The 21235-nt window shown below is 39.0% G+C and overlaps 1 protein-coding gene across 2 annotated transcripts in view; it reads right to left on the bottom strand.

Annotated features, from left to right (window-relative positions):
- Nucleotides 1-21235, bottom strand: part of LOC122809435 (transmembrane protease serine 13-like) — a 548009-nt gene that overhangs the window by 73880 nt on the left and 452894 nt on the right. For both annotated transcript variants that reach the window (XM_044080945.1, XM_044080946.1), the window contains 2 exons: nucleotides 11343-11515; nucleotides 9746-9844 (listed from right to left, as the gene is read on the bottom strand). In XM_044080945.1, coding sequence (XP_043936880.1) covers nucleotides 9746-9844; nucleotides 11343-11515 — 272 coding nt within the window. The remainder of the gene's footprint in view (nucleotides 1-9745; nucleotides 9845-11342; nucleotides 11516-21235) is intronic.

Raw genomic sequence — 21235 nt, 5'->3', positions numbered from 1 at the left:
CTGTAGGAGCACCTATCTGTATAATTTCAAAATGAGTTTGGCAATCTTGTCCCCTTTTCCAAGTTTGCTTGTTTGTGTAAGTTCAACCACTGGCAGCCATACCCAAGATGTCTTATAAAACCCAGATTCTGTCCAGGTCAACACAAATAAAAAGCATTTTGCTCCTTGATGAAGCCTAGGGAAGGATCAGTTCTTTTTCCTGCATTTCCAAGCATACAATCCTGGATTCCAATCTTTAGGGAAAATGATAAATTTCATATATTTCATGTCCATACCCCGAGATGTAGCTCTTTTTTGACAATTCCAGTCTAGCTTGTTATGGATCTGAAGGGCTATGAAAGGGAATCAGTATGCAAATTGTTTCAGTTACAATGGAAGTGTTGTGCATAGTACAGCATTGGAACATGTGATATTGTTAGACACGAACACACATTTTTTATGTATGATATATACATTCAAATCTATACTTACTTGCACAGTTTTTTAATATATACCTCTAGATTTTACCTTTGAGTTTGTTCTTTATATGAGGAATATATTTTTTAGTGTATAATATGATTATTTTACATAAAATACCTTGTTTATGAGCTTATTCCTTGATGATTTAAGATATGTACCTTTATTTTTTGTTATATGCCTTTAATATTTGCAAATGGAAGTGATGGCATTGTGATGTGGACTTTCAGGCATTTAAAAAGTGCGCCTTTTTTGTTTGTTTTGTATATGGCTTGATAAAGCCCTTTTTGGGTGAAAGTGCTTTCCTATTTTCTCAATAAATCGATTTACTCTTGGATTTTTACCACAATTATCCATCTTTTTTCAGAATTTGTGGACCATTTGCTGCTGAGCTGATTTTATGCTACAAATGGTTTACATCCTTATTTTACTCTCCTGTGATTTATTTACTTGGATTATTTTGCTGTTCTGCATGGAGAGTATTTACTTCCTGGTAACTTTGTTTTTGCTTTTATATTTTATTTATATTCTTGGTTATCGGGGAGACATGGCTGAATCCAATGCATTCATTGTTGAATTACCATATAATTTGGAGCACCAACCTGAAGCCAGAGATGACCTGAAGAGGTTCCTGGACTTTGTCTCAGGAGAGAACAACCCGTTGATGACGTATACTGTGGATGAGAACAACACCAACGATATAACAGCTCGTTGGGCTAGCTGAAAGTTTTGAGAGACTGGAAGTGGATTTTTTGAAGTTGAAAAAGTTACAGACTCAACGTCAACACTTCGAAGTCTGTGTGCAGAGGAAGATTGTTCCAAGGGGACTACGAGTTTTGAAAATGCCTACAACTGGGAATTTGTACCCAGAGCTGCTGTTTAGATGGCAGCAGCTAAACCTCGAGGTGAGTCTCCATTATATGGAACTTCTTAATGACTTTTTTCTACCCGAGGAAGTAGCGTTACGTGATAAAATTAGAAAACAGCAATGCTTTATATTTGCCATGTATCCAGAGACAATTGCCAACACTATGATGGACAAAATGTTAGATAGTGTGTTTTTATTTGAGAAAAAGTTATTTGAACAAAAATTAAATAAGTTACAGAGAGATACTTTGGACTTCAAAAATGGACATGTCTTCACTTGGCCTTGAGTAGATAATAGATCTGATAGACCAGGTAGATGTGTTAATAATATTATGGATAATGCAAATAATGTTTTTAGATTTGCATAGTGTACACAATGATTTGAATGTGAATGTTATTAACAATGAGTGTTCATAATGCCACTACATGTCCCAATGATGATTCGATCACAGGTCATAATACTATGAATGATTGTAATATGGCTAGGAATGAGTCCCCCACTATTCCTGTTATCTCACCAGAGCCAAGGAATGATTCTAGTTCAATAGATGGTAACTCCACTACTAGTAATAATTTGAATGATGCTGTTACCCAAGGACAGGGTGATGCAATGGTTAATTGTCAGGGAGATTCTTTTCCAAATGGTAATAATCTAACAGGTACCAGACTTGATGTACATGATACACATGTATATCTCTGTTAGGAGAAAGGAGTTTAGTCGAGGGCCTGGAACCAGTGGTTATACTAACCAGACCCCTTTCCCCATCAGCGATACCTACAAGAGAGGGAGATCCAGGTCAATGAGCAGAGCCCGGCAGAAATGCAAGGTCTCAGTGGACGAACAGCAGGGCCCAACCCTCAAGAAAATGTGGCAATGTCTACCGCTACATTAGCTTGGAATATCTCTAGTAGAATTTTAACAGCAGAGGAGGTTGAGGTTTTAAACAAAGGTTTATCCTTTATATCCTCTACCAAAAGTAATCTAACAGACACGGTGAAAGACCTCAGACTATTCTGCCATAATGTTCAATTGAAATTGGATTTTGGGAGCCAACATGTCTATGATCAAGTCAGTTTTAGGAAGCCTGGAACATATGTACCTGTATTACATCCATCTTTGGAGGTTTTTGCTAAACTAGTACAGGAGGACCTACATAAGTTAGATACCAATAATGGACAACGGAAATGGTTTGGGAATCTATCCCCCAGTCTGAGGATAGCATTGAATAGGATAAAAAATGCTAAAGCTATTGTGATTAGACCTGCAGACAAGTGGGGGTCCAGTGGTAGTGATGGACAAAGTGAGATATGACAATAGTATGAACGTGATGCTACAGGATGATAGATTTTATTCTGTAATTCCTACTAGTGAAATAGAAAGGAGAATTGCTAGTATGTCATGCATGTTGGAAGATTTATTTACAAGCACAATCATTACTTTAGACCGGTATCAATTTTTTCAGGTAGACCATCCCTTGATACCTATAGTACAGGGACTACCGAAGATCCATAAACATGCCAAAGACCCCCCTATGAGACATATTGTAGCAGGAAGGGGTTGGGTGACAGAACCCCTTTCACTGTACTTAGAATACTGCCTCAGACCAGTAGTGGAGGAATATCCATACATCCTGAAGGACACGAAGCATTTCCTGCTGATGATGTATGACAAAACTAGTGACATCAACAGTGATTTTAACATTCGATTGGTGACTTTGGATGTTCAGTCTTTGTTCAATGTAATACCCAATGAGGAGGGAATTGGGTGTAGATATAGATGTCTGATGAATAAGACCTCTTATACTAGGTGCAAAATTGACTTCATTTGTGCTTATTTAGAGGTTGTCCTAGAAAATAACATGTTTCTTTTTGATAAGACAGCATATTTCCAAACGGATGGCGTGGCTATGGGCACATCATGTGCTAATAGCTACGCCAACCTCGTGATGGCGGATTGGGAACAGAATAAACTGTTTCCTATAGCTGGTTTCCAACAACATGTAATGTTTTACACCCGTTTTGTGGATGACATTTTTTTCCTGCGGACAGGTACTGTCTTTGAACTGTCAAGTTTTTTAGAACAGATTAATTCTTTGACACCCTATTTAAGGTTCACAATGGAGCAATCTGAAACTCGTTTCATTTTTAGATGTTTATATTGAGAGGTTGGGTAATGGTTCCTTAAATACAGGAGTCTATAGAAAGTCCTGTTACAGGAATTCACTTTTACATAGACATAGCATGCATCCTAGCTTTGTGTTTTAGAATGTCATCAGAGGACAGGCCATGTGTGCCTCAAGGTTAAATCCCACTCATGAGGGGTTTGAAGAGGAGGTATTGAGTTTAACAGATAGATTATTGAATAGATCATAAAGAGAAGAAGAAGTGCATGCAGGTGTTGAATGTGTCAACTCACTTAGGACTACAGCTGCTGCACCCTATTTCTCTGAGAGCTCAAGAAGCTGTACAAATACTTCAGATGATGGGAGAGAAGCAGCAGTTGGTGTTACCTCACAGGAAGGTTCATGTAGATCTGAGGTCAACCTTATATTGAGTTTCACAAAGGACATACGTGATATTAGAGATATCTTTATTAAAAATTGGGGGTACTCACAACTGACCAGGATTTAAAGGAGGTAGTAGGGGATAGGCCCAAGTTTACTTATAAGAATAGGAAGAATTTGCATAGAATACTATGTTATCCTAAAACTTATATCAGCCATACAGATGAGGCCTCCATTTGGGGTACGAAACCATGCCACAGATGTAATTTCTGTGAATATATAGACAGTGAACCCCGATTTGTACATCCTATGACACATCAATGCTTTTTGCCTAGGGTAAAAGCTGATTGCCAGTCAGAATATTTAGTTTATTTAGTGAAATGCACATTTTGTATGGCGTTTTATGTCGGTAAGACTGATAGACGTCTTAGGGAGAGGATTAGAGAGCATATCTATAACATACACATTAGGACCATCAATAATGCACTCTCCAATCATGTGATGGCGACATCAGATATACATAGTTTTAGGTTTCAGGTACTGCAGATCAATGCCCTGAGCGCTAGAGGAGGGGATATTAGAAATTATACAGAGACATGTGAGTTAAAATGGATTATCAGGTTGAGGGCAGACCGTAAACCTGGCCTGAAAGATAACATCCCCATTAAACCTTTATTAAAGAATAGAAGGCTGAAGATCAAATCCTAGTGTTGTGCATAGTACAGCATTGGAACATGTGATATTGTTAGACACAAACACACATTTTTTATGTATGATATATACTTTCTATATATTATATATACATTCAAATCTATATTTACTTGCACAGTTTTTTTTAACATATATCTCTAGATTTTACCATTGAGTTTGTTCTTTATATGAGGAATATATTTTTTAGAGTATAATATGATTATTTTACATAAAATACCTTGTTTATGAGCTTATTCCTTGATGATTTAAGATATGTACCTTTATTTTTTGTTATATGCCTTTAAGATTTGCAAAGGGAAGTGGTGTCATTGTGATGTGAACTTTCAGGCATTTAAAAAAAGTGCACCTTTTTTGTTTGTTTTGTATATGGCTTGATAAAGCCCTTTTTGGGTGAAAGTGTATGCCTATTTTCTCAATAAATCGATTTACTCTTAGATTTTACCACATTTGTCCATCTTTTTGTTAGAATTTGTGGACCATTTGCTGCCGAGCTGATTTTATGCTACAACTGGTTTACAGCCTTGTTTTACTCTCCTGTGGTTTATTTACTTAAAACAAATCAAGGATGTTATATGATTGCCTTTGGGTTTATGTACACCCTCTTGCATTCTAATCGCAGGTGTTCGAATACTGAAAGCAAGCTTTCGCCATAGGGTTAACTGCTTTGACTAAAATGGAGTACTAATCTGTAACTAAGGGTACAGATCTAACCTGAGCTTAAGTTTCATACTGGGTTGACCAGTACTGCATTATTACAATACATGCTACAGCATTAATGTGGTAAACAGGATAACCTGCTAGTTTGTGTATACAAGATCGAATGCTAACTTTGTTCTGCAGCTGATTATATATACACATACATAATACATTGCGGATGCACATTTAGAAAGTTGACAGAATAAATGGTTGGTTTTGTATTAGCATGCAGTATGAAACTTAATGTCCTAATTAATTGTGAGGCAAGTTACTACATAAATGAGTTGTGCAGGGATGTGGTATGAGTGGCTTACATGATGTAGACATACCCATCTCAGATGAGGGAAGAAGCTAGATACCATAGCACATTTGCTACTTGTCAGACAGATAAGCACTGGCTCATGTGTAGGACAAGACTTGGCCTCTTAAGCAATGTAAAATCACTGTGGGCAAGACAGTTGTATGGGAGCACAAACTTGCAAGCTGTTACCATAGAACTTCACAGGTTTATAACAGTGCATATGCCCGGTATGGCATGGAAGGAGAAAGATGTGACTTGGTATGCGCAACCAATCATCTTTTCAGGGCATGTATTGAAAATACTTGTACTATCTGTGTGCTGCACAGGAATTACCTATTTCTAATACCATCTCCACAGCAAAATCATGTGCAACTGAATTTAAACTGATGTCTTTCCACACGTGATGTCAGAGCTTCTTAAGGTAATCTTTTCACAGCCACCAAACCCAGTGTCTCACTTTCCCACATTCACCCAGTAATCACCTAACCAGACTGCCCCCCCCCCTTTGCAAATTCCTGGATCCGCCACTGGTCTGGGGGGGATGTGCATATTGCACACCAAGTTGCTGAGTGTTGGGAGCCTTCATCAAGCACATGCTTGTGGAGGAGGGAAGGCACTGTAGCTGACGCAGTTCCCTTCCCCCACTCACCCTTGGGAAGAGGTTAGGTTGGCTCTGAAACATATGCTCAAATCCAACTTGGGAAGCTTGGTGATCTGCATGCATAGGGTGAAAAGCCTAAAGGCTAAAAAACATATTAAGCCAGGGTAAAGACTTGTTGGGCTGGGTTCTAATAAATCATGACCATGGAGTCCAGCATTGTTCTTTTTAGTGTGACATTGCACACTTGAGATCATTTAGCTGTCCCAATGAGTGTTTGGTTTCTTTATTTGCATCCAATTTATACAGCAACATGACTAGCTTTTTCAAGGAAGAACTTTCTCTTCTTGCTACTGTGCAGAGTGCAACCTGCATGTATCATATCTCTGTGGTTCACATTTGTGTTAAATCAGCCATTCATTTTCTCCAACAGTATTGTCCTTCCTGTGACCCCCCCCCCCATTAACATAGACACTGGTGGTACCTGGACCCCTTTCATCACTTCCTCCAAAAATAAAGAAAAAAAATCTATTCTTACTCAATTTCAAATTTTCACTCTCTCTCCTTTATATGCTCTGACACACCCAGACACAGTTTGCATCTACTGATATTGGTGGATAAACACTTAGTGTTATGTACCTACAATAAATTAATTAAATTGCAAATGAAATGTCACCCTCCACCCTCCATCAGTAAAATACTGTGATACTTTTGTCTGCATGCTGCAGACCTGCCAAACTGTACACAAAATTATGCTGTAAAACATTTGGTCCTCTGATCTTCTTCAAACTGTACCTATCTTTACCGTTCAGGTCTAAACCATAAATTGAACAGCGTACTACAGTGTGTCCCAGTGGAGTGTTTTATTTCAGGACGTTTCAGTGGATGGGGTTCAGCTTGGCTCGATTTTTCTCCCTTATTTTACTACTCTGGCTGTAGTATACCACTTCATGTAGTCTGACTTAAGCTTGATTAACCACTTTAACTAGCCTGTGTAAACAGCATTTGCCATTATGACCAGGTCACAAACTATTAACAAATAATTAACTAAACAGCACAGTTCCTGCTATAAGCTTTCTTTTTATGGAACAGCATTAGTGGTGGTAGTGCTGCGATAGTGTTGTCGCCTCACAGTAAGACGTTGTCCCGTTCGATTCTCAGTTAGAGCGTCTTCTGTGTGGCGACATGCGTGAATGGGCATTCCTTCGTTGAAGGTTATGCGTCAGGCCCGGCAAGTCGGCACGTAAAAATCTACTGCCAATCATTAGCGGACCGCAGTTCCACTGTGGCGATCCCTAACTGGGAAAAGCCAAAAGACACAACAACAACAACAACAACAACAACATTAGTCTTTTTTTTGCTGCATTATGCTCAAATCATTTCATGTACTGCAATCTTGATAGTGAAAGTGACAGCATGACACCACAGCCAAGAGAGAGAGAGAGAGAGCCACAAATTCAGTTCCATGATAAGTAAACTGACAGGAAAGTATAAGGCCAGGAAACAAACATCCACGAAGATGAGCTTCAAGAGGTTTGGTAAAGCAAAACAAACACATGCATGCAAACACACACACACACACACACACACACACACACACACACACACACACACACACACACACACACACACACACACACACACACACACAAAGAACATCACTGCATCATCACAAGTATTTGTTAGAAAAACATACGTCACAAGCAAATGCCTTAGAAATATAAGGACCCCGTGGTCTGTTCATCCCTACATGGGAAGCCCTATTGGCCCATCCATTCCTATAGAGAAGAGAGTCGGGTGATAGGAACAGCTAACTTGCTGGTCCATCAGAGCACCCAGGCCCTAGGAAAGGGGAAGATGTCTGTGTGCTTCTGCACTTAGCTCTTATTGCTTGGCTCAGTAGGAAAGTCCCTGCCTGTCTCTGTGCAAGTCAACAGTCACTGCAAATACTGCCAGTCACCACTAGGCATCAACAATGCTACAAGTCTAGCAGCCCCCCCCCCCAGAAGATCGGCGAGATGGCATCAGCTACTCAAGGTCATCTTCCCCACCCAGTAGCTCAGAAGTCTGTACTGCTAATTGACATAAGTCACTTGGGATGTACTCAGGGCTTCAGCATTCTATGCCACAGGTCTGGGATTCCAAAGCTTTAGTTATGAGACCACATACTATGTAAGGAGAAGCACACAGCTGTGTTGTGGGCTGTTGCTTGTATCTTTTCCGACTGTTATATTGATAAGAAAAATAGTGATCTATTAATCAGTAGATTTCCGATTGTTATATTGATAAGAAAAATAGTGCTCTATTAATCAGTAGATGTTCCAAAAAAAATGACAACTGATGCAAATCACATTAAAATATGGAAAAAGACTTTTATTTCTTCATAGGTTCATAGGTTAGTACTAGGTTTACTGCCCTTGCGAGCCATTGTAAGCCTAGCCTTGTGAGACTCAAACCCTGCACCTTGTGTTTGTAAGGCAAACACCTTAACCATTAGGCCACCCTTCCAACCCTGAGTTACACAAGTGTCACAAATGGCAAATTAGATTCAAGTTATGAAAGAAATACAACACGTATATACTTTTGCTTAACAAAAGCTGGAAATACAGTTATGTTTTACTTAACTCTGAAAAATTGACTTCAACAAACAAGGCCATGTCATGCTGTGCCCAATTTATGTTTATTTCATTACAAAAACTGGACATGTATGCACTGTCAGTAAATCCAAAAATAGTTTAATTTCACAATAGGTGAAGTCCAGTAATGCAACTTTTATTCTAGAAAATAAACAGAGTAAGCACTTTCATCCATCATCAAATACTTCATCAGATTCTACTTTCATTTAATTCTATATGAATAAATAGTCACTTCTTAACATGATGTAACCAAATTAGCATTTAATAAATATAGTACCGCGGTAGTGGTGTCGCAGTAGCATTGTCGCCTCACAGCAAGACGTTGTCCCGTTCGATTCCTGTGCATCAGGGCTGGTAACTCGGCACATAAAAATCCACTACCAAACATTAGCGGACCAGAGTTCCGCTGTGGCAACCCCTGGCCGGGATAAGCCGAAAGACACAACAACAACATGTATGTAAAACCAACCACTTCATTTTGTAAAATAAATTACCATAAATATTGTTTTGTTAAAAACTATACATATAAATAAAACATGATTATGTCCATTTCAATTTTAACTTTTTTAGCATAGTAGCCTGAGCCAATTAATTTGGGAATTGTGATTGGTTGATTTGTGGTTGCATCATGTTAAGAAATGACTATTTATTGGTATGGAATGAAACTGGAGTCTGATGAAGTCTTTGATGTTTGATGAAAAGATGTTTGATGAAAACATTTACTTGTTTGTTATTTTTTAAAATAAAAGTTGTGTTAGTGGACCTAACCTGGTGTGGAAAGGCACTATTTTTGGATTTGACAGTTGCTAAAATTCTAAGCCATGGTTCTTGCTCTTTTCTTAATGTATGCACAGTGTCAGCCTTCCATAAGCCTTTTCACAACAAAATAATTTAATACAACCATATTTATTCTCAATGTCTGGCAACTATTTTTCAACAAGGTATTAACACAGAAAATAATAAAATGATTACCTACTTGAGGTTTCAGAAGTTTTTCCAAAACCAGAAATCGAGCATGTTGTTCCTTCAGGAAATGTCTGATCAAACGATGGTAAACAAGCAGGCTGGATACTTACTGTGGTGAAATAAAAGAAAAATTTGAAATTAACTCTTTGCCTTCTTCATAATTTCTCAGAGCAACAATTCTGCAGTTCCACCCAAAGCACATACAGGATCTGTCTTTGATTATTGAGAGGTGGTAGTACAACCAAGGTTCTAGGACCAGCCATCACATGCAGTGCTATGCTCTTTAAAATAGAAAGATGATAATACAACAGAGGGAGGATAACAGTAAATAGACCTCAGTGAATGTCACACTAAGCAGTCTGAGGAGAAGTTATCCTGAAATTGTGGTAAAAGCTTGCCTCGCATGTGCTTCACCTTGATACTGGAGAATTAGGTATTCCAAGGAAAAGGTATAAATGACAGGATGCACTACCATCAGTGTCAGATAATGGTATATTCAAGTCTTACAACTATACCCAAAATGGTATCCAGTCTCATTATATAGCTTACCAGAAGTACAGACAGATACCAGTGCCCACCTGGGGAATGATTACAGGTTCATGGATACAAACAGTTCAAGGTACAGAACAGGAGAAGCTAGTACCATCATGGTGTTCTTATACAACAGAAGTTGGACAGGGTTATAAAGAAGAAGGAAACTAGTCACATCTCTTCAGGAAGGTTTGAAAGTGCTTTCAGAGTTCAAGGAAGGAAGGAAGGAAGGAATGAATGAACAAACAAGCTGCATATTACGAGTGTTCTACATAACGCTTTCTATTCAGAGGTTGGAAAGGTGGAAAAATAAATAAGTATCAGCTTTAGAATGTGAATTCCAAATAAGAGACAAGTCCAATATGCATACTAAGATAGACATGCAGACAAAGAAAAAAGAACAGTTAATGGATACCATGCTACCTTATGGGTGTCCCATGCAAAATTAAACAGTATGAGATATAGAGAGAAATGGGTAAATATGGCACATCATACACAAGTAAAAGAAGGAGGCTGGCTCTGGAGACAGGGACACGAAAGGAAGATGAAAAGAGAAGGAATGAAGAATATGTAGTTACTTTACACCAAAGAGTTAAATGCTGAGAAAGTCGAACCAAGCTAGTGAGAAAGATGAAAATCAGGTATGGAAGTGGGTACTCCTTAAAAGAGAGCTGGAGAGGTTAACAGATAATTTTAGAAAGTATTGCATTTTACTGAAGTGACAGTAGTTCTGGAACATGGTTCATGAACAGAACACAAGAGTTACAACATCAGAGGAATTCAAGGTAGAGTGGAAAAGCTAAAGGTTCTCTCATCTATATGAAAAAAATCCCAACATTTCTATTATCAGAGGTTTGTTAATATACAACAGATTTGTAGCAGCCCTTTCTTCCCATCAACTTTTAAAATTAAATAATCATTTTAGTTAGAAGAGTCTATACTAATAGAAAGACAAAGGATCAACAATGATAAAGAAAATCCAGATAAAAGATTATTAACATTGTATTATTGAAAATCATGAGCAAGCAGGCAATGAACAGCAAATTTGATTCAGCTTAGCAAAATGCATACTGTACCTCCATACTGGACTGGACTGGAGAGTTTCAGTAATGCGATGTCATAATCATGAGTTTTATCATCATACTGTTCATTGAGGATGATCTTATTAACGGAGAACTTATTTGGGATGTTATTCAGGTTAATGGTGCCAGGACACACTGTCCACTTCCCCACATTTTGACCATACTCACTGAGGACAGAACAAACATTAAATCATGTACTTTGTCAGACAATGTATTTTTCCATTGGCTGCTTTTACTTAATAAACACAGGATTTTCTTTAGAATTATGAGAGTTAAGTTACTCAAAGACAGTCTAAATACCCACCTTCCATGAGTGTTAATGCATCAGCACAAAAAGTCATTTGTATAATCCATTTATTTTATCGCATTTCCTTCCCTCCAGTTCCTTTCTCTCTCATTGATATTTTAATCAGATAGGTACATTATGAAGAGACTGTCAATTTTCAGGTATAGCCCAAGAAACAACAAAATGATACATTGCAGGACAATACAAGAACAGTATATGACGAATAGTTAACAGAAAAAAATTAACTAACAGGAGATAAGGGCAGTAAATAGGGTAAATGTACTCAAAATATAATAAAGTTAAGATTAGGGAAGACTTTGAATGTGGCAAAGAAAACTATAGTGTGGGAATAACAGGAGAAATCGAATGCCTGATGCTGTAAAAAAGTGAACAAATTACCAGCCTTATTGTATACTGATTACATGGTCATCTGGACTTCACATCCATTCCACTTCTGCATTAGCTCTACAGTTGAGAGTACCTTAAAGAAATTCACTAGTGATTCATTTCATTAGGTTTTAGCACTCACATGCTGTTTGGTATAACTAAATGCCTATGTCATGCCCCTTAAAACTGGACAAGTACATCTCATTAAGGGGTACCTTATATTTTAAGCAGTGCTTCAGATTATCTAGGTTACCATTGCAATCCACAATTTACCTTCTCCTCATATCACCGTTGTACAGCTACTTGATTAAAACAGGTTTTCATGCACGTTGATAAGATGCAACCTGATGAGTTGCAAATGGTTAAGTTACTTTCTGAAGCTTTTTCCAGCCTTGCAACTGGATAGTGAGATTGCTGTTCCATATTTTACCATTACAGCAAATTTCACTTTCCCCTGTGGTTGCATGGCAGTGGGGTCCATACAGATAAAGGAGGTTTGGAGGAGAGGTTCTCCATATGAGTGGGGTACAAGGATAAAAATATTTTTGTGTGTGTGTTTTGCTTTTGCATGGATTTGTGTAGTAGATCCATTGTATCTGATCAGTTCATGTTTCAGTGAGGCAGGTGTCTGGGCTTTGTAACAGAATTCATAAAAAGTTTACAAGTTATCAGTCAGAGGATGACTCATGTTATACCATCACAAATACTGCATTTCTGCCAGCACTAAAATGCTGACTGCCACTGATGACTGCAGATCTTCCATCAGGTACAGCTGAATCCATACTCTACTAAACATCTACACATTTATAATAACTCACCCAACTTAAAAAGTGCCACTACAAATAACTCACTAAGGCAAAAGGTTTAACTAGCAAAACAAGATACATATTCTCTTCCTCTTTAGTGATGCACAAAATTCTTAACGTTAACGTCAACCTTCTCATATTAAGCTATGCATTAGAATGAATTAGTACAGCATTTTTTTATTGCAGCCCTAATCTGTGGAATGCAATCCCACCAAACATCAGGTCTGTACCAATTCTTCATCAGTTTAACTCTCATTTTAATCACCACCTTTATTAATCATGTCCTCAGACAGGTCATTAGTGCCTATAGGCACCATAGTTGTCCATGTCTTTCCATTGGTTAATACCTTTTTCACTGCCCCCCTTATCAAAGAGCGGTTTTGCTGTATCTCCCTCTCCATGGTTTTCATTTCCTAAGTTCATAATTATCTTGATGACTGAATTGCAGTGTAGTCAAACCCTCTTATCTATTCATGTACTTGCTTTCCTCCCCTGAGGTGGTAGCAACTAGGTGTTGGGGTGTGGCAGAAAGTTAATGAGACATGGGTTACAGACATTTTTAGGAAGGAGGTAAACGAGGATCGGGAAGTAGAACAACTTGTTTCATGTCACCACCCTTCCTGTTTTGCAAACTTTCCTACAGCTGTTGCATTATCCCAGCCATTTGCCTTTCTGTCTGTACTTTGGCTAACACCCTTTCACTCCTCCTGTACTTGTGCTGCAGGCTCTCTTTCAGTCTCTCTCTCTCGATTCCTTTTAGTCCCCTCCTTCTTTTTATTAAGTAACTTGCACCAGGAAAATCATATGTCCAACTGCCAATCAATGTAGAAAGGCAACAATCATACAGAACACATCAAACAGAGTTAAAGAAATTCAGTTTATTCATGTAATGAAATGTTTTTGCAATACTCAGCTGTGATAGCATTTGACAAACGTTAAGAATAGACACAACCGTGTCATAAGTAACAAGCACAGATGGGTACAACATCAACAATAATGAGATTTTATGTAATGTTAAAGGGTATTGAAGGCCAAATTCCACGGCACTTCATATGACACATGAAAATGTTATGATAGGTGTGACACAATGGCAACGGAGTCAGATAAATACAAACATGTTAAAGCTAAACTAAAAAATGTAACAAGTTAAAAATATCTTTGATTCTTTGCATCTGCCCCTGCTGCTGTGCATCCCTGCCCTAGCGTACTCGCTACCAACCTCTCTCTACACTGCTTTTATTTGGCCACCGTTCCTGCCCTGTTGGAAGTCTAATATCACTCACGCCTCAGTTTCCAGCACAGGATGTGAACAAAGCTATTTCCCAGATATTTCCAAAAAAGAAAAGTATGTGCATTTGATGGTCAACTGCTTTAGCTACTTAAACCTCTCTCATCACTGTTAGGTTTTTAGAGTTATGCTCCCTACCAGGGTCGCCAGTAGCCCCTCCTCACTCAGTGCCTACTCAAACTCTCATACTTGTCCCTATTCCAGCCCTTAACCCTAGTCGTTAGATTTTTTTTTCTGTTCCTTTTGTTCTTCCCAGCCGTTTGGGACCTCCATAAAACACTCCCTTCATCCCTCTGCTTATCATCGATACTATCCCTTAGTTATCCTGCAGCTTTTGCTTTTTATTCTTTCTTCCTCTTCTCAAATCTTAATTTCTGTTAACCTGTAGCTACTGCTGGGAACTTTCTCTGCTTCTATTGTGCTTCTCCGAGCTTTCCCTCCTAACTTGACCCCCCCCCCCCCACTTTCTCTGCTGCTCTGATTGATCAGTGACTGATTGTCTATTGTTCTTGTGGTAACTCGAGACTTGGGGCTAGCCCAACTACGTTCACCCTTGCTATGCTTGGGATCACTTTGCTCCCCTACCCACCACCCCATATCATTTCCTTTATACTTACCCATCTGACACACCCATAGCCTTACACCACACCCCTTCCTGTCTTCCCAGAACAAACTCAAATTGTTTTTCCCTCCCTTTCACTCTACTAACTAGTCATACTAGCATCTCTACTGACTAAAATTCTCCTCACTCTCACTACCTCCCCCTACTGGTACCTTACTACTGATCAGTAAAGCAATCAATCCCTCTTAACTTTAACAATGACCGTATCACTCTACACTTTTCTCTATCTGCCTCCATTATTTCTATTCATTACTGAACACCCTCCATCCTTACTGTCAACAATAGTCCTATTAATTCTGAAGGCTATATCTTCTCTCATCCACAGCAATCTGTTAACATCACTTCATCTATCATCCCTCTAATTATTCCTCTTCCCAGAATCAGAATTCGTCCCCCCTGCACTATCCATTCTAAAACTAAAACAAAATATCTCTTTAGCTATCCATATAAACATAAGTTTCACTCTGTCCCTGCTACTGTATTTCTATCAGGTGGCATTCATCCAAACCCAGGACCTACCTCAGCCTCACCCTCAAAAAAAATACTATCCCGGTCAACCAATATATTCCAACCCTGACTAAAAAACATCTCATTCTACTCAATGAATATTAGAAGTATACTTAATAAAACCAGTGAATTCCATGCTTGGGTTGCTAACCATAACCTTGATGTAATCACCCTAACTGAAACATGGTTGAAAACACATGTCCCCAATAGAGACATTCTTCCCCCAGGGTATAATATACTTTGCCCGAAGAAAAAAAGGGGTGGAATTTCCATCATCTACTCTAACCATCTAACCCTCACTTGTACTAAAGAATCAATCCCACTCTTCCCTCCAGCTGAAATCCTGGCAGCCAACCTGAAATTGAATAACTTCTCTACCATCACTGTAGTAGCCATCTATATCCCGCCAGGAGATAATATTCCCCTTCTTGAAAACTCTCTCTCTTATTTCACTGAACACTATACAAATGAAACAGGTCTCCTTGGTGATGTAAATATAAATTGGCTAGCTCTAAATGACCCTAACTCTTCTATTTGCATTAACCTACATGGATTTATCCAATTAATATCGGAACCTACCCACTACAATAACTCGCACATCTCCAGAACTCTACTCGACTGGATACTGGTATCCAACCCTACCTCGTATCCTAACCCAGAAACCCTTCCAAATTCCCTTACTGATCACTCTCCAATAAAAGTTACTAGCGTCACTCCACACTTCACCAGATCACACAAATGCATAACTTGTCATAATCTATCCAACTTCTCCCCTGACACCTTTAACTCTCTTCTCTACAGAACTGGAATCACTTTAATGAACTTACTCTTGAAGAAGATGCCCAATCATTTAATTCCATCTTTCTTAATATACTAAACTCTCTTGCACCTCTCTGTACTCTTAGAATAAAATCTAAAATATCTCCATGGCTCTCTAAGGCAACCTGCACCCTTATGAGAAACAGGGGCAGGTTGTGGAAAACTTGGATGAGAAATAAACTCCCTTCAGACTTGCAAAAGTACAAAGAACTCAAAAACCTGGCAGAAAAAAAAAACAATTGCTAAAGATAAAAATGAATTCTACCATAACCCTCCCAAAGCACTAAAATCTAACTCCAATACATTTTGGAACTCAGTCAACCAAATACTGCATTCTAGAAATCCTTCCCCCAAAATCCTTACCCAAATAAGACACCTGAACAAACTGCTACTATCTTTAACACCTTCTTTATTGATGCTGTATCAAAAATGATTATTACAAACCCTCCCCCAGCAAATGTTTCTAATCCATCTGTCCAACCTCCTACTTCAAACTCCTACACACCTTTTTCCTCTTCAACCTGTATCAACTACCTTTATCAAACTACTACTCTCCAAACTAAAACCTTGCTCTACGTCTGTTGATAATATTCCTTCCTACTTTCTCCAGATAGCAGCTGATACTCTGGCCTTTCCTGTATCTATCTTGATCAACCACTCAATCTCTGAGTCTAAAGTTCCATCTATCTGGAAAGAATGTTATACTTTACCTATCCACAAAGGAAGTAACTCCCAAGAAATCTCTAATTTTAGACCTATAGCCATTCTGTCACCTCCCTCTAAACTACTTGAAAAATACATACACAAGCAAACCCTGCAGTACCTAGTACAGGAAAACCTACTGACTCCTACACAGCATGGTTTCCGCCCAAAACACAGTACACAGACCGCCCTTATCTCTTTTACAAATACTATTTCCCAAGCTCGTGATAACAACAAACTTGTCTCCACTTTATTCCTTGACCTTTCTAAAGCCTTTGATACCGTCTCTCACTCTCTACTTCTGGCTAAACTTTCACATGTAAATTTCTCCCCTGCTACTATCACTTGGTTTTCTAGCTATCTCTCTGATCAGCTACAATCAGTGAAATGGCTCTTCACACTCTCCCCCTCCATCCCTGTAAAAATGGGTGTTCCCCAAGGATCTATTTTGGGTCCAGTACTATTTAATATTTTCACCAATCTGCTTTATACTTCTTGCTGTCAGTCATCTCTTGTATAATATGCAGATGATTCTAGTGTGATCACTATCTCCGACTCTCCCTCTAGTCTCATCTCCACTACTCAGGCTACCTTCAGATCAGTGGAAACCTGGATCACCAACAACCAAGTAATCCTGAATCCCAGAAAAAAGAGACTCTTACTCTTTCTTCCAAAACCTCTTAACCATCTCAAATCTTCTTTCACCTTACTGTCTGCCAGTAACACTCCAACAGTACCTGACTCAAGTACCGAACTCTTAGGCGTTACTATAGACAATCAACTTAAATTTGACCTGCACATCAACAACTGCATCAAGAAGACCCATCAGAAACTAGGCCTTCTATACGGAAATAAAAAGTTTCTCACTCCTAATGCTAAACTAACTCTCTCTCATACTTAACTCCTACCCAGCTCCAGATTATATGCTCTATCCTATACCAACCTTACTATTGTCCTAACATATCCTCCCTTATATCCTTCTAATATCCAACTAGATCACTTCACAGCTCTGACCAAGAACTACTACATATCTATAAACCTAGGACTAATAATGGACACAATCTATATAGCTATCACCCTACCATTACTTGGAACAAGCTTCCACTACAAATTGGTTTACTAAATCAACCACAAAATTCAAAGCAGCTGCCAAAGAACACTTAAAAACTCTCTGGTCCTGCCTCTGTACTCGCCCAACATAAGCAGCCTCTCCATCCTTAAACAATTCTCACTATTGACCACAAACCTTAACAACTATCTTCTTCACTCAGCTGTTATCATTTCTCCTCCTATGGCCTTACCAACCTTTCTCTTTCAAGCCATAAATTTCATTTTAGCCTCAGCCTTAACTTCTTCTCCCCTTACATATTCTCCACTAAACCATTATCAGAAATAACAAATGCTCATACTGTATTAATATTTTAAGACTATATTGTATAAACATGTCTTATCTACATGCCTGATTTTAATGTTTGATTTTAAATACAATTTTTATCCTTGATGTTAATGTTGGTAATTCCTGTCAAATAACTGTCATCCTTTTTGTAAATATTTTTTTTCTGTTAATTTTAACTATTCTATTGATAATATTTTCTGTAGCTTTTCTCCCCAGGCCTCCACTGAAAAAGGGCTATTTCAGCTCAGTCGGACATATTCCCAGTCAACAGATGTAAAATAAATAAAAATAAAATAAATATTGAGCTTCAGAAAGTCTGCTCAAGAAAACAGAGATGCACTAAAAATGTACATGACTGGATCATAAATTCTGGTAATAAATTATTGTTTCACTAAGAGTTAAATCAATACTCAGATAATACATAGCAATTATTCAGATGAATTAAGAAGACAGGCGCTCAGGGAAACATACCAGACACTTGAATATTTGTTGAATTTTGGGAAAACTTGAACTGCCAAAAACACAGGCAAAAGAAACAAGAGCACACATGAAAACATTAAATACATGCAGTGACAAATGCCCAGCAAAGCAATAAAGCAAACTGCAAGAGTAAAACTAGATAAGAAAAAGCCAGGAAAAGACAAGAAGGTAGCAAACCCAGTAAATATTGCAGAAAACCAGGAGCACCTGGTTTATTTTATTATTATTATCAGATAAGAAAAAGGAACAAAACAGTTCAATATGTAGAAACTATGGAGCAGGTTTCTTCTGCTAAAAGCAACAATTTGTTTAGTGGAAAAATGTAACCGATTTTGCTTAGTGGGAGAAGATTACCACTGCCCCCCCCCCCAAAAAAAAAAAAAAATCAAGGTATATGTGAATTAATAAAAAAAGAAGTTATGTACTCAGCATAACGTTCCATCTGAGTAGTTATACTTTATTTTTCTGCAACCTGTGGGTATTCGGATCCATATCGGATCCTAGCAGGCAACTTTTCAAGCATCTGCTCTGAGCTCCAAGCTCCTCCCCCTTACCCATAACCCATCACCATCTCCTACCTTTCCTCAGATCGAGTTTGCCACCAATCAGCAACTCATTTTTATAAGAAACTTAGAACAGGTTAGGGGAAAGGAGGGTGGGATGGTTGCAAAAAAATGAAGTATAACTAATTAGATGGAACGTTATGGTGAGTACATAACTTCTTTATCTGAAGTAGCTAACTTCATTTTATCTGCAATCTGTGGGACAGTGTCCCCAGCTACTAAAACTTCTGGGAGGCCCCCATGGAAGGATATTCCTGAGGACTGCATTGCCGAAGGATGCTCTCCCTCTGGAGATCAAATCCAACCTATAAAGAGAAATGAAGGTATGTGACCTTGACCTAGTTGCTGCAGCACAAATGCCATCCATTGAAACCCTAGACCAAAAAGAAGCAGAAGTCGCCATAGATCTGATAGAATGAGCTTTAACAGGACCAGGCGGGGACAGACCTTTGTCTTTATAAACTTGCAAAATATATTGCGTAATCCATCTAGCTAAGGAAACCTTGGAGATAGTTTTGCCCAGAAAGGGTTTAGAGAGGGACACGAATAACTGGTCAGACATACGAAAGGGCTGTGTTCTGTGTAAATAAAAATTAAGCTGTTTATAAACATCTAGCAAATGCAGCTTATATTCACCCTTGTTCTGAAAATTTGGAAAGAAAACAAGCAGGTTAATTGTTTGATTAATGTTTGATTCAGAAGCTACTTTTGGTAAGAAGGAAGGGTTCATGTGGAGCGAGATGCTGTCCTTATGGAAGATCAAGTAAGGGGGCAAGGCAGACAAAGCTTGAATCTCAGAAACCCTCCTAGCACATGTAATGGCCACTAGGAAGGCTGTCTTCCAGGATAAGAACTTCAAATCTACTGATGCTGCAGGTTCAAAGGGAGGAGCAACTAAAGCCTGCAGAACCAAGGTAAGGTCCCAAGGAGGAACGGAGTCCTTAATTGGGGGGGCGTAAAAGAAAAGTGCCTTTAAGAAAGGCCTTACACAGTCTCGAAAAGGCCAGGGTATTCATGTTTTTGCTGAGATGGAAATTCGAGATAGCTGCAAGTTGTACTTTCACCGTAAAGGAACTAGCCCCTTGTTGAAAAATATTGGCTAAAAAATCTAGCACTGCAGGAACAGGGCCTGTAAAGGGATCTAGATTCCTCTGAGAAGCCCAAATAGAGAATCATTTCCATTGGCTGCAGTAAATCTTCCCAGTGGAGGCCTTATGGGACACCACTAGAATAATTTTCACTGAAGATGAAAGACCGGGAGTCCTGGCAATCAAGGGAACTGGAGCAACCAAGCTGTCAGCTTGAGGCTGTCCAAGTTGAGCGGACAAGTGCCCGAGGGATGAGAGATGAGATCCGTGCAAGGATCCAGAATTCAAGGAGGAGCTAGAACATGAGACCAGAGGAAGGGCAACCACACCTGATGAAGCCAGAACGGGGCAATGAGGATCACTTTGCAGCCCAGTCGGCAAGCTTTCTGAAGAAACTTTGTAATGAGAGGTAACGGGGGATAAGCATACAGTAACCCGGGAGGCCAAGCATGGACTAGAGCATCTCTGGGGACATCCCTGGGTGAGGGGATCAGAGCAAAGAACTCACTGCACTTCGCGTTGGAAGGAGATGCGAAGAGATCGCAGCAAGGCTGATCCCACACAAGAAAGATCTCCTCCGCTATGATTGTTTCAGAGACCACTCATATGGCATTAGAATAGCCTGACTCAAACTGTCCACTAAAATGTTGGAGCATCCCGGGATGTGTGTTGCAATCAGAAATCGACTGGTGGAGATCACCCACTCCCACACTCTCATAGCCTCGTGACACAGAGGGTAAGATCTGGTTCCCCCCTGTTTGTTGATGTACCAGATAACTGACATGTTGTCTGACTGAACTGCAATAGTCCCCGGAGGAAGAACAGTGTGAAAGGCTTGCAACGCTAAAAGCACTGCTCTCATCTCCAGATCATTGATATGCAATCTGGTCTCAGTCTGGGACCATGTGCCTTGGACTGTCCTCCCCAAATAACGCCCCCCCCA

Source organism: Protopterus annectens, chromosome 8.part0 (assembly GCF_019279795.1).
Source record: "Protopterus annectens isolate FY-2018-M chromosome 8.part0, PAN1.0, whole genome shotgun sequence".
Taxonomy (NCBI): Eukaryota; Metazoa; Chordata; order Ceratodontiformes; family Protopteridae; genus Protopterus; species Protopterus annectens.
This window is presented reverse-complemented; position numbering and strand designations above follow the sequence as displayed.